Source organism: Crocodylus siamensis, chromosome 7 (genome assembly GCF_052110815.1).
Source record: "Crocodylus siamensis isolate JL-2025a chromosome 7, ASM5211081v1, whole genome shotgun sequence".
NCBI lineage: Eukaryota > Metazoa > Chordata > Crocodylia > Crocodylidae > Crocodylus > Crocodylus siamensis.
In genome coordinates, this window is record NC_143401.1 from 84250132 (window position 1) to 84262222 (window position 12091).

Genomic DNA, 12091 nt, shown 5'->3' on the forward strand with positions numbered 1-12091 from the left:
GGTCTCTCCCAAACCCTTCTGGTCCCCCCTAGTGAGTTTATAGACGGTCACCAGTTCCCCCCTCAGCCTTCTCTTGTGAAGGCTGAACAGGTTCAGGTCCCGCAGTCTTTCATTGTAGGGTCTGCCCTGTTGTCCCTGGATCACGTGGGTGGCCCTCCTCTGGACCCTCACCATGTTGTCCTCCTGAAGTGGGGCGCACAGAACTGGACACAGTACTCCAGCTGTGGCCTGACCAGTGTCACGTAGAGGGGGAGGATCACCTCCTTGTCCCTACTTGAGATGCACCTGTGGACGCACAATAAGGTCTTTTTAGCCCTGCCAACCATGACCTTGCACTGTTGGCCCATGTTCATCTTGGAGTCAGTAATGACCCCAAGATCCCTTTCTGCCTCCTTACTCTCAAGAAGGGAGTTTCCCATGTTATAAGTGTGCTGCTGGTTACTACTGCCCACATGCAGCACCCTGCACTTGTCAGTACTGAAACGCATCCTGTTTTTGTTAGCCCACCTCTGTAACCTATCCAGGTCTTGCTGCAGTCTTTCCCTCCCTACTAACATGCTCACCTCACCCCAAATTTTGGTATCATCTGCAAATTTAAACAGGTTGCTTTTCACCCCATCGTCCAAATCGCTGATAAGGAGATTGAACAGCATGGGCCCTGGAGGACTCCGCTGCCCACTTCCCCCCAGGTCAAATATGACCCACCCACTACCACGCTCTGAGTGCGACCCTTCAGCCAATCTTCAGTCCTTCTGACTGTGTAGGCATCAGTGCCACAGTTGCCTAGTTTTTTAATGAGGATGGGGTGGGAGACAGTGTAAAAGGCCTTTCTGAAGTACAGAAAGACTGTCCACAGCGACACCTGCATCTAATGCTTTTGTGACCTGATCATAAAAGGCAATCAGGTTGGTCTGACATGACCTGCCCCTAATGAAACCCTGCTGGTTGCCCTTGACCATCATCCCTGAAGCCGGCCCGTTGCAGATGTGCTCCTTGATGATCTTCTCAAAGAGTTTCCCTAGGATTGAAGTAAGACTGACAGGCCCATAATTACCTGGGTCCTCCCTTTTTTAAAGATGGGGACCGTGTTGGCTATCTTCCAGTCATCTGGCACCTGGCCCGAGCACCACAAGCGCTCATAAAGCTGTGTCAACGGCCCTGCAATAACCCCTGCTAGCTCCCTCAATACCCTGGGGTGGAGAGCATCTGGACCTGCTGATCTGAACACGTCCAGCCCCTCCAGATTCTCTCTAATCCAGTCCTCCCCAACCTGAGGTCTGGAGGCGTTCCCCTCAAGTCGGTCTTGCATCACAGTGGGGAAGTCCCAGTCCCTGCACAAGAAAATGGAGGTGAAGAATTGGTTTAAGAGGTCTGCCTTCTCCTCTGGTGCAACCACCAGATTGCCCTGAGGATCTTGCAGGGGCCCCACATTTCCCGGTGCTTTCGTCATCCTCCCTATACGTTTGAAAAAGGACTTTTTATTATCTTTGATTTTGGACACTAGTCCTAGCTCTATGTCCACCTTAGCTTTCCTGACAGTCCCCCTACAGACCTGAGCAGAGGAGGTATACTCCTCTTTGAAGATAGCACCCCCCTTGCACTGGGTGTACGCCACCCCTAGTGAGCCAGGGGGGCTTTCGGGCACTCCTGCCCCCCTTGCTTCTTGTTGGGATGGTCACCCCTTGGGCACTGAGTATCGTCTCCTTAAGGAATGACCACTTACCTTGGGCACTGAGTTCCCCTTCTCTCGAGAACCCCAGCACCTCTCCCACTAATCTCAACTCGTTGAAGTTGGCCCTCTTGAAGTCTAGGGCTATCATCTTGCTGCAGGCCTTTGACACCCTGCACTGGATGGTGAATTCCAGCAAGCGATGATCACTATCACCCAGGTGGTCAAGAACCTGGAGGCCCCTTACCAGGTTATCGCCTATGACCAGGACCAGGTCCAACAGGGCATTGCCTCTGGTGAATATGGCCAGAAGCGATTGAAGGGTCCAAGCTACATTGTTTTAAAATTAAAATGAGAGAGACCTTGTCAAAGCCTTCCACCCATTAAATAGAAGTAACTTTCTCTAACTTCAGCAGAGTAGAGAGTTAACATGCTACTTAGATTTTTTCCCTTTAAAGGTATTTAGAAGTACACTGTTTGAAAATGACAGTGAAAACCTGCTTTGGCTTTAACACAGAATTACAGTCCAATAATTCAGAATCGTTCTGTTTTTAATTGGATGTTTATGGCAGATGACGACAAGATCAGGAGGACTTTTATGTTCTTTTTACCTCTCTTGGCATGTAGTAAAGGGTCTCAGATGGATTTTTCCCTCTGGTTTCTAATAGGAAGGGAAATTATGAAGTCTTTTTTTTAATTCCTTCCATGTGCTTTAGATTAATCAATACCATTGTATAGTATTGGGAAAAAAAACATAACCAAAGCTGGAGAAACTTGCACTGTATGCAAGTTTGAAATTTACTATGTTGTTACTGTTAATCATTAGCAAACACCAGAGGTGTTTGCCCCCACCAAATTAATTATGTGAAGCCTCTGTTTTAAGAGTCCTTCTGTTTCATTTTCTGAAAAGTGTAATAAAAAATGTATTACAGTGAGATAAGGGTTCGTTTTTGTAAAGCATTAAAAGTTCTCGTAGAACTTAGATGCAAAGTGTTTGAACCAGAACAATAGTCAAGAGTCCATTATGAAAACATTGTCGGAACTTTTTAGTTGCATCCCTTGACATCTTTAAACCATTTAAAGCAGAGAGTGAGCCGTGTATCATCTATATAGTGGATTTTGAACAAAGTAATTATTAATGCTATATGCCAGCTATTGCACATAATGATGCCCAAAACTTCAGCCTGGTTATCTTAAAAGAAAGTTATCAGAACTCTTCAGTAATTAACTTTTGTACTTTACACTGAAATGCATTCTAGGAAACGACAGTTTTATGGATTGGATTCATCGACTAATCACATGACATGAGGCTTAAAGATACTTAATGAAGAAGGGAATTTAGTGGCTCTAGTGCACCAGATTTGCAAAAAAAATTGATAAATGCCCATTAGCGTCTATAACAGGAGTTTAAAACTGGTTGATAGAGGCAAATCTCGCAGGAGGAGTGCTGCTGGGACCACAACTGCATTTCTGTATTATTCAGATCCCAAATTTAACCAGACAGGCTTTGACATGACATTTTTACAATTGTTTTATAATAGGGCAGTTCAGACAGCACAGGTTTGTTTTAGTGCAGAACAAACAAACTGAATCATAAGCATCTGTCTCCTTTGGTCCTTGCAGAGGGATTCCTAAACTAAGTATTTAAATGAGAGAGAGAACCACTCAGTCAGTTCGTATTGTGGGCTAGATATTGTTATAAGCTCTTCAGGTAATGCTGATATTTCATTACCTACAGCAGTGGTCTCCAAACTTTTTTGATCACGCAATCCTATCAGAAAAAAGTTTTTGAGCACACATCCCCAATATATGTATATTTAATTTATTTATAAATTATATACATGTACTACTGTACTAATATATTATGTACATTATAAAACACACAAAAATAGAAATTAAAAAAGGATGAGATAAAAAAATTAATATAAATAGAAGTCCTAATATTTTCTTCCCACATCCCAATGGATAGTCTTGCGCACCCCACTTTGGAGACCACTGACCTACAGTGCTGGAATGAAACCAGTGATGGTTGTGTGATGCCTGCACATGACTTCTCTGTCCCGCTCAAGTGAGAAAGGAGTGTTGATGTGCTCGAGCTCAGACTTACACTTTCAGGATGCTGGGGCAGTCTGTGGATGGGCAAAAATCACTATCAGCAGAGATAAAATTTGCTGGAGGTAACCCTCATTTAACAAGAGTTGCATCCTCAAGGTGCTATATTCTAGAATTACGTCCCTTTTGCAACAGACTTTTACTTCTGAGAGACAGGAGTTGGGTCCCTTCTTTTGAGGGATCTGATGTACTTCAAAACCAAAGTAACAGCACTTTTGATACTAGCATGAGTTAGAAAATAAAGGCAGGAGTTCCACAGAAATATGTAATCAATGAAGCAGAAATCCCACTTTACAGCCAACAAGGGAAAGGGAGATCATTTTTGTCTCTGTAATTTTTGTACAACAAAACCCATGCCGAAAAACTCTGAAGAAACAGCAGCCTGACTGACAGCCAGTGGCAGCAACCCCTTCTTCAGCATTACTGATAATCGGTTCATTTAATTAGGAGCTTTACTTTAAGGAGCTAGAAAATGCAAGATGAATTTCCTACCACATGGTCACATTATACTCCTGACTCAGATCAAGGTGAATTTGGAAGGAAATTGGAGTACAGTTAAATGAACAAAAACAGCATTTTAAAGTATTGTTAGTTAAATAAATGTGCTTTAAATATGCTTTATGTGTGCAAGAAAAATCTATCAAAAGGTTTTGTATTTAAGACTAAGTGGCAATAACAGCTGAATTTGCCTAATTTAAGAAAGAGAGGGCAGGTTGGTGCACAAGGCTACAATTATGCTCACCGATAGCCTAAATAAAGGGAATTTTTCTGCCTCAAAACAGAGGGCTAAGGAACAGAATCCTAAATCTAAAAAAAGTTAATTCAAGTGCTTCTGCACTGAACTTACCATTCCCCTCTCTGTGATTAACACAATGCAAGGTAAGCCTCATTTGGAGATGCAGGGTGCTTCTGATATTCATTGTCCTTTGCTCTTTTATCAGTTGTTTCTAGTTTCATGTCTGAACTGTCCCCAGTTCGAGCGGAGCTGCTTGGATTCCTCACTCATGCCCTCTTAGGAGATAGTTTGGCTGCTGAGTACCTTATATTGCATCTCATCTCCACGGTGTAAGTAAGCCTAATTTTGTTAGAAAAACCATCTGCCTCTTTTTTGCCAATCTACTACCAGCTGAGTAATTCTTCAGCCAAGGTGACTTAAATATGTGTGTGCCAGTAGCACCTACTGCTTTAATGGATTTTAATGGCATTGCTTTAATGGATGCAAGTGTTGGAGACTTCAAACACATTTTCAAAACTAAGCATCCTTTGTGTTTGAGGGTTAAAACAAATTCCTTCCTTCTGTTTCTTCACCCTTTATTTTTGAAAACTCAGTCCATGGACTGGAGACTAACAAAACATTTTGTGTTTAAATCTGACTGACTTTGTTAATGAAGACCAATTGTATTTAATAATTTAACTGATTGAGTGATTGTTTCTGGTTACTGTAAGCTAGAGTGTCAAAGGCCTTTAGTATGGATGTACCAATAAAGATTTTCTTGGCCAATACCAACAGTCTATTATTAACCAGCCACATCTGCCAATACCAATCTGATAGCCAGGGATCCTGATTTTCCCGGATATAAAAAATTGCAAATTCTTTGATAACCCCCCCCAAAATCCATGATTAAAATGGAAGACCCGCTACAGCCCTTCCAGAGGCACGTGCATGCACATGGTGCCCCCTGCCTTGGCGCCCTCTTTCCTGTCCCTTCCTGGAACTCTGCCAGCCTGCAGAGAGCGTGCTGCAAAACTGCAAATTCCGTGGGTTTCTCTGCTAAAATGAGAAATCCACAATTTCATCCAGTAAAGGGGGAAATCCACATCTTACTCTTTTTTTCTAAGGGAAACAGAAAACTGAGGTCCCTGCTGATAACCAATTTACAGGAATGCAGCCAGATGGCAGCTCCCTGCAGATAAATCTGTGGAAGGGAAGGGGTATGGCAGGGTGGGAAGGGGGAGGGCAAATCAAGGCCTCCATGGTGAGGGCTGAAGTGGGGCAGGGACTGGTGCTGGGGGCGCTGTCCACACTGAATGGGACCCGGGGGCAGGGTGGGGAGTAGAATGGCGGGCAGCTCATCCAGAGGATCGGCAGCCCAGCACTTAAAAATGGCGGCAGCGCTTGAACTAAAACTTGTTGAATGAACAACAGTTCAAGTGCCACCACCACCATTTTTAAGCACAGGGACACTTTTAACCGGAGCCAAGCCAAGCAGGGCAAGGGCAGATGTGAGCTGCTAGCTGTGGGCTCAGGGCTCTCCACCCTGGTGCCTTTGCCCCAGGGGGCATACAGCCAGCATGGGGCTCCCAAGGAAAAGACAAAAGAGCAGAGCCCACAGCCACCCTGCGCACCAAACTGGTATCCCTCCATGCCCCCCTCGGGAGGTGCATTCAGCGGTGGGGAGCCACCCCTTCCCCTCTGGGCTGCTGAACAAGCCACCTGCCCTGGCCCCAGATTCTATTCACCACCCTGGCTGGGCAGCGCCCCCTGCCCCACTCCCTCCCTCACCATGAGGGCCTTGATCTGCCTCCTCTCCACCATTTTCCTTTGCCTCCAGAGACTTACCTGCAGGATGCTGCTTTCCAGTGTCCAACTGCATCCCTGGCCATGTGCGTGCATGCATGCGGCTGCGTGCGTGCATGCATGCGGCTGCGTGCATGCATGCAGCATCCAGGGGCCCTGGCCAAAAGGCATATTATATTTATCAGTGAACATTATCAACTACACCGACCAAAAAAAGCTGATAGCCAATAATGTTACTTTTCCTTTTATTGGTGCTGATCCAATATGCGACAAATATGTCGGTGTAGTTCTAGTCTTTAGGCTTGTTGGTGATTGGTGCCAAGTAGAATGTTTCCTGAAGAGTAGAGTAGGTGTCCAAGTCCCACTGAAATCATGCCCTTCTGTTTTTTATACTAGAAGGCTTCTAATTAAAGTGCCTCTGCATCTGTCGGATAAGCTGAAACCAAAAATATTGAAGGCAAAAGGTTCTATACAAATTGAAAACTGATATTTGGAAAAATGCAAATTGCTGCATTTGCTTCGTTATAAAGTCTAAAAATAGTACTTTAATACTAATTTAGTACAGTACCTGATATTGTGACACTTAAAAGTATAAGTTCACCACAAACTTTAGTTTACTCTAACCTGTAATCAGTGGGAAGAGAGCCAGTTAAATCAAATTAGAGAGCCCTTTGAATACGCTGCCTCTAGGGTTTGTGGAGCTGGGGCATATGCTCAGATGCCGGAGATGCTACAGGACACTCTTGAAGTGATTGATAATATGTTCAAATATTCTGTTGGCCAGATGTTCACTGAGTCTGTCTTATTTTTGGTCTAGCTACGCAAGAAGAGATGTGCTTCCTCTGGGAAAATTCACAGTCAACTTGAGCGGCTGTCCAAGAAATAGCATCTTCACAGAGCACATATACCGTATTATCCAGCAGCTTGTTCCAGCAGTAAGGATGGCATTGACATGCTTTAATGGATTTCTAATTATGCCATGATTTGCTTCCCAGTATAATTTCCTTGAATGTTTGTGCATCCAGATCATTTCACTTTTCTATACTTACTGATTCACCACAAATTTCTGGAAAGCATTCTACCAAAAAGAAGCAATGTGCTTGGGGACCATAGTGAGTAAGAAATTGCCGTACTGTACAACAAGCTGTATGTGGGAGGCTTAAAACACGCACGCTCACCATAATTGTTTTCCTGGAATATTTTTTTCCTGTTTAACATCTGTGAAACTCATGCTTGTACATAGATAGTATTGTTTCTTTTCTTGGCAATTTTGCAGTAATCCATCATATGTGTTATGGATATCTACAAGGCTGGTGGAGAAGAGAGAATTTGCCTATTTAGCATCTAACTTTCATTTCTCTTGGCAGTCCTATCGTCTGCAGATGAGCATAGAAAACATGAACCACTCACGATTTATCCCACACAAGGACTACACAGCTAATCGCTTAGTCAGTGGAGTATTGCAGCTGGCCAGCAATACTTCTCTTGTGATAGATGAGACTTTGCTTGAGCAAGGACAGCTTGACACAACAGGTGAGTTGTTCCTGATCTCCATCACTCCGCTGTAAAACTTGTCCTGAGGTAAAGTGTTACGAATTCTTTCACCGTTTGGGTGAGTGACCAGTGTGAAATGAGTTGGTAATTCTTGGTATAGTGTTAGGTGAACTGCTTGTACTGCAGAGCTCCCCTGAACCCTGGCTTTCTTGGTACTCAGCAGAAAAGGCTGAATGAGCCTGCAGATGGAGCTCCCCTTTTCAGTTCTGCATGGAACAAATGAATGGAGTGGTGTTGGGGTTCTTATGCTACAGTTATTTGTATTACAACTTTACTTGAAATAACTGAACAGGCTATGGATGCACAGTGAGCGCAGCTGGACTTGGAAATAATCTTCTCTAACTTCCCTTTTGAGGAAGTTTGTTATATTGGGCAAGAGGTTGATGTGGCAAAACAAAGTTTATGAAAGATAGTTTTAAACATCATTCACCTGCTCCAGAGTCTGCTGGTCAACTTTCATGAAGCAACAATACTATTTTTAAAAGTATTTAAGTACTGTGGGATGGGAGGGAAACCCTTTCAAAACAGTTCAAACTCTGGAACTGGCTGTATTTCAACTAGTATTGAATGCACAAAGTAATCCATTATAGAAATCTTGTCATGTACTTATGACAAGGCCTTCTGAAATGTTTTATCTTTAAAATACAAGCCATATTTCAGACCGTGAAGGGAAATCTTTTTAAATATTAAGCATTACACAAGTGAGAGGTGGAGAAGGCCTGTTCTCCAGTGTTAGTCAGTCTTCCTGCCAGTGCAACATTTGTCCCCAGTTATAACTAGTAAAGATCTCCTGGATTTTTTGCTCTTTTTTGCACTTATATTTGCAATAAAGCAAATTGAATACATGCTCTAATTAGATGTGCTATCTGTCAGACTTGATCTACGAATGAGAGCTATGAGAGTCCCAAAAGTATAGTCTGCCTGCCCTTTTTTTAATTTTTTTTCAGGGGTAGGTAGTTAACCACCAGCTGATGAATTAAGTACATACAGCTTCTGTAATTTGATGGCAGTAGGAGTTATAACTTAAGAGAAATCTAGTATTTATCAGTTGGACTTTGCTGTTTCAACAGATTTTCTTCAAAATGAAGTGTTACAGTTTCTAGTTTTAATGGTTAGTTATCTTTTCCTGGTTCATTACATTTTTTGAGAACCATTCTGCAATTTCAAAATGTATAAATGAATTTGTTGGCTCTTACGCCTATCTTGCACTGGTCTGTGAGAATCTAGACCAGTGGTTCTTAAACTTTTTTATACCAGGACCCATTTGTAAACATTGGCCCATCCCAACCCAGTGCTCCTTGCCCTAGCTCCCCTGTGTGTGGAGCAGGGGGTGGATGTGGAGGCATGGGGGTCCTAAGCAGCTCCTTGCGGACTGGGGCTCTGCAAGCCTTTAAGGGAAAGCCACAGTGTCCCATGTTTTTCTCCTTTAAAGGAGAATCCACTTTAGAAATGGATCAACAAACTTTAAAAGTTTGTTCATAACCCTTTCAAATATTTTTATGGCCTGCTTTTGGGTCATGAGAAACACTGATCTAGGTGGCTCTGGGCACTCTCTGCTGTTCCTCACTGTTATTGAACAGCCTCCCGAACCTTTTATGCAACTTCAAGTAATTAGCTTCAAGGTCTGCTCAAAGGCAATTGAGTGTTTTGTTATTCTAGAAGGGGAATGGAGGAAAGAAGAGGTAGATGGGACTGCTCTCAAAATAGCAAAAATTTATTTTTTTGATGAATAAATTTCAATGTGGTCTGAATGCTTTGTATGATTAAGTACCTGGTTTACAAAATTGGGACAGTATGGTCAGTTTCATACAAGCTTTCCCATGCTATCAATGGGCACAAAAGCCAGACGGGCCTCCACTCAGGGCTGAGACAACAGTGGTCTCTATGTCCACTCCTCCATGAAGCAGTTGCAGTTGCAGTAGCATCTTCATGAGATGGTGATTGTTGTCTAGAATTGGGTCTAAAATACCAATTCTTCCCACATAAGCTCTGCAATATTAATTTTCATGCAGCACAAATCATGATAATTGAGCACCATTTCTAGTCTGGTAACTAAGCCTCATTCTATAAAAGCTGTATTTACATGGGTATTAGGAACATTAAATGAGTATTGACTACATTCTTCCTAAGATCACAGGATATTGCTAAACAGTATTAAAAGTTAAAGAACTGTTTTGCAAAAGTAGAATGTCACCAGTGGCTGACAGGAGAAAGATTCAGTCTCATTACCCATCCCTGAAAGCCACAGAGTCTTTCAGAGTTTCCTGAAGTCAAAGGAACAGTAACAATTGTACTTCACATTTGTAGTTTGCTTTTTTTTTTTTATTCTGTACTCTGCAGTAGAAGTAGGGAGAATGAGCAGGGCAGAGTAACCAATCTGGCAAAAACATCATTCAAAGGCTCTTAATTACCTTTACTACCTTGGTTATGTTTTCAAACCAGGCTGACTGTTTCTAATGGCACTGTGACCAAGTGCCAGGAAGCTTGCAGAGGAAGTTTCTGCTGACTTGTTAATTAAAACCAGATTGGAAAAGAATTTAAATTTTGGCACTTCTTTGAATCCAGATGTTAATGAATCTGTTCTTGCTTTTCTAGGTGTACATAATGTGACAGCACTGGGTAACCTGATAACTTGGCAGAAAGTAGATTATGACTTCAGTTACCACCAGATGGAATTCCCATGCAATATTAATGTACTTATCACTTCAGAGGGCAGATCATTCCTACCGGTATGGCAGGGTCTTCTTGAATTGGAAGGGCGGCGGTGTAGTTAGTTGATAGCCACTTAACGAATACGAAGTATGCCATTCCAGGAACATGTGAAATCAGGGAAACAATTTTCCTATTGCAAGAGGGATGGGCAGGTTGGTGACACTTGTTACTACCTTCCAGCAAGTGCAGCTAGAAGCTAGTGCCTATACCCTGTCTAGAGTTATTCAGCCAAAGGAAGACCCAGAGAACGACTTCTCTACATTAGAGAAACTGACTTTTCCCCACTATAGGAGCGGCAGCAAGATGTCTTAAAATGCTTTGTTCTAGCTATTACCACTAATGGAAAAGGTCTGCAGCTATAGAAACACCATAGAAGTGTTATTCCAATACAACTTTCCCTTACTGTTTGCGATGCTAGATGGTGCAAGGAGAAACAGATCTTGTATCCCTATTGAAGAAAAAAAGAAAACATATATAGACTGGCCTATGTTATGCAAATACTGTTCCTTTGATGTTTGAACTAGGTCCAAGGTCTTAATTTTTGTCCTCCTTTACATGAACCTTTGCTGTGTTGCTGATCAAATTATGATAATTCCTGTCCAGTGTTGGCTAAGAAGGGTTCTAAAACAAAAGTGAAGCTTTTATTCACTTATTTCACAGGGAAATGTTTTTGTTCATGCTAAACAGCAAACTCTTTTCCAGAACTATACATAATATCAAAAAACCTCCATGGTTGCACAGAAATCTTAAGTGAGTCTTGCTGGAGTGACTAGAGATGATATTTACCCCTTTTTTTGTTTGTTTCTTCAGTCAGATTGCCAGGTCCACTTACAACCACAAATAATTCCACCAAACATGGAGGAGTATATGAACAGCCTCCTTACAGCAGTGCTGCCATCTGTATTGAACAAATTCCGCATCTATCTAAGCTTGTTGAGGCTGCTGGATTATAGCATCTCCGATGAAGTGACCAAGGTATGGCAGATAGTAAAGGCTGATGGCGCTGGTGTTTTACTTTATCTGAAACTGCTTACCTCAAACTGTTTAAACTCCTGTGAGAGCTACAGGGAGCACTTTCTTGTCAAGGGCAGAAACCAACCTAGGGCAAGAACTGCTTGTCCTCAGAGCACCCTTAGCAAAGGCACCAGGCTGTAAATTGGTTCATTTTAAAACTTTTCACTATTTGAAAGATTAGACACTTGCTATCAAGACACTTGGTACTGAAGCAGGGGGACTTGCCTCAGTTTCTCTGCTTTGGATACAAGCAGCTGAGTAGCTTAGAAAATCAGGCCAATCTCTGCCTAGAACTATACAAACCTTACAGATATTTAAGGTGGAATTGCAGACCCTCTGATGAGTAGTATTAGAGTTTAGAATGGCCTTGACAAACTGGATAAATGGTTCAAAAGTAATGGAATGAAATTCTATAAGGACAAAGTGCAAAGGTCTGCAGTTAGGGTAGAAAAAAATCATATGCACAACTAGGGACTGCAAAACAGCTGGCTAGGCTGCAATACTGCCCAAAA

At 42.5% G+C, this 12091-nt stretch overlaps 1 protein-coding gene across 2 annotated transcripts in view; it reads left to right on the forward strand.

The window, feature by feature from the left end:
• The window catches only part of MCMBP (minichromosome maintenance complex binding protein), a 32427-nt gene that overhangs the window by 18853 nt on the left and 1483 nt on the right, over positions 1-12091 (forward strand). Inside the window, exons 10-14 of one of the 2 annotated variants that reach the window (XM_090058551.1) lie at positions 4723-4846; positions 7117-7234; positions 7667-7832; positions 10449-10582; positions 11376-11540. In XM_090058551.1, the coding sequence (XP_089914677.1) occupies positions 4723-4846; positions 7117-7234; positions 7667-7832; positions 10449-10582; positions 11376-11540 (707 nt within the window). The remainder of the gene's footprint in view (positions 1-4722; positions 4847-7116; positions 7235-7666; positions 7833-10448; positions 10583-11375; positions 11541-12091) is intronic. The other variant, XM_090058552.1, reaches the window with a different exon arrangement.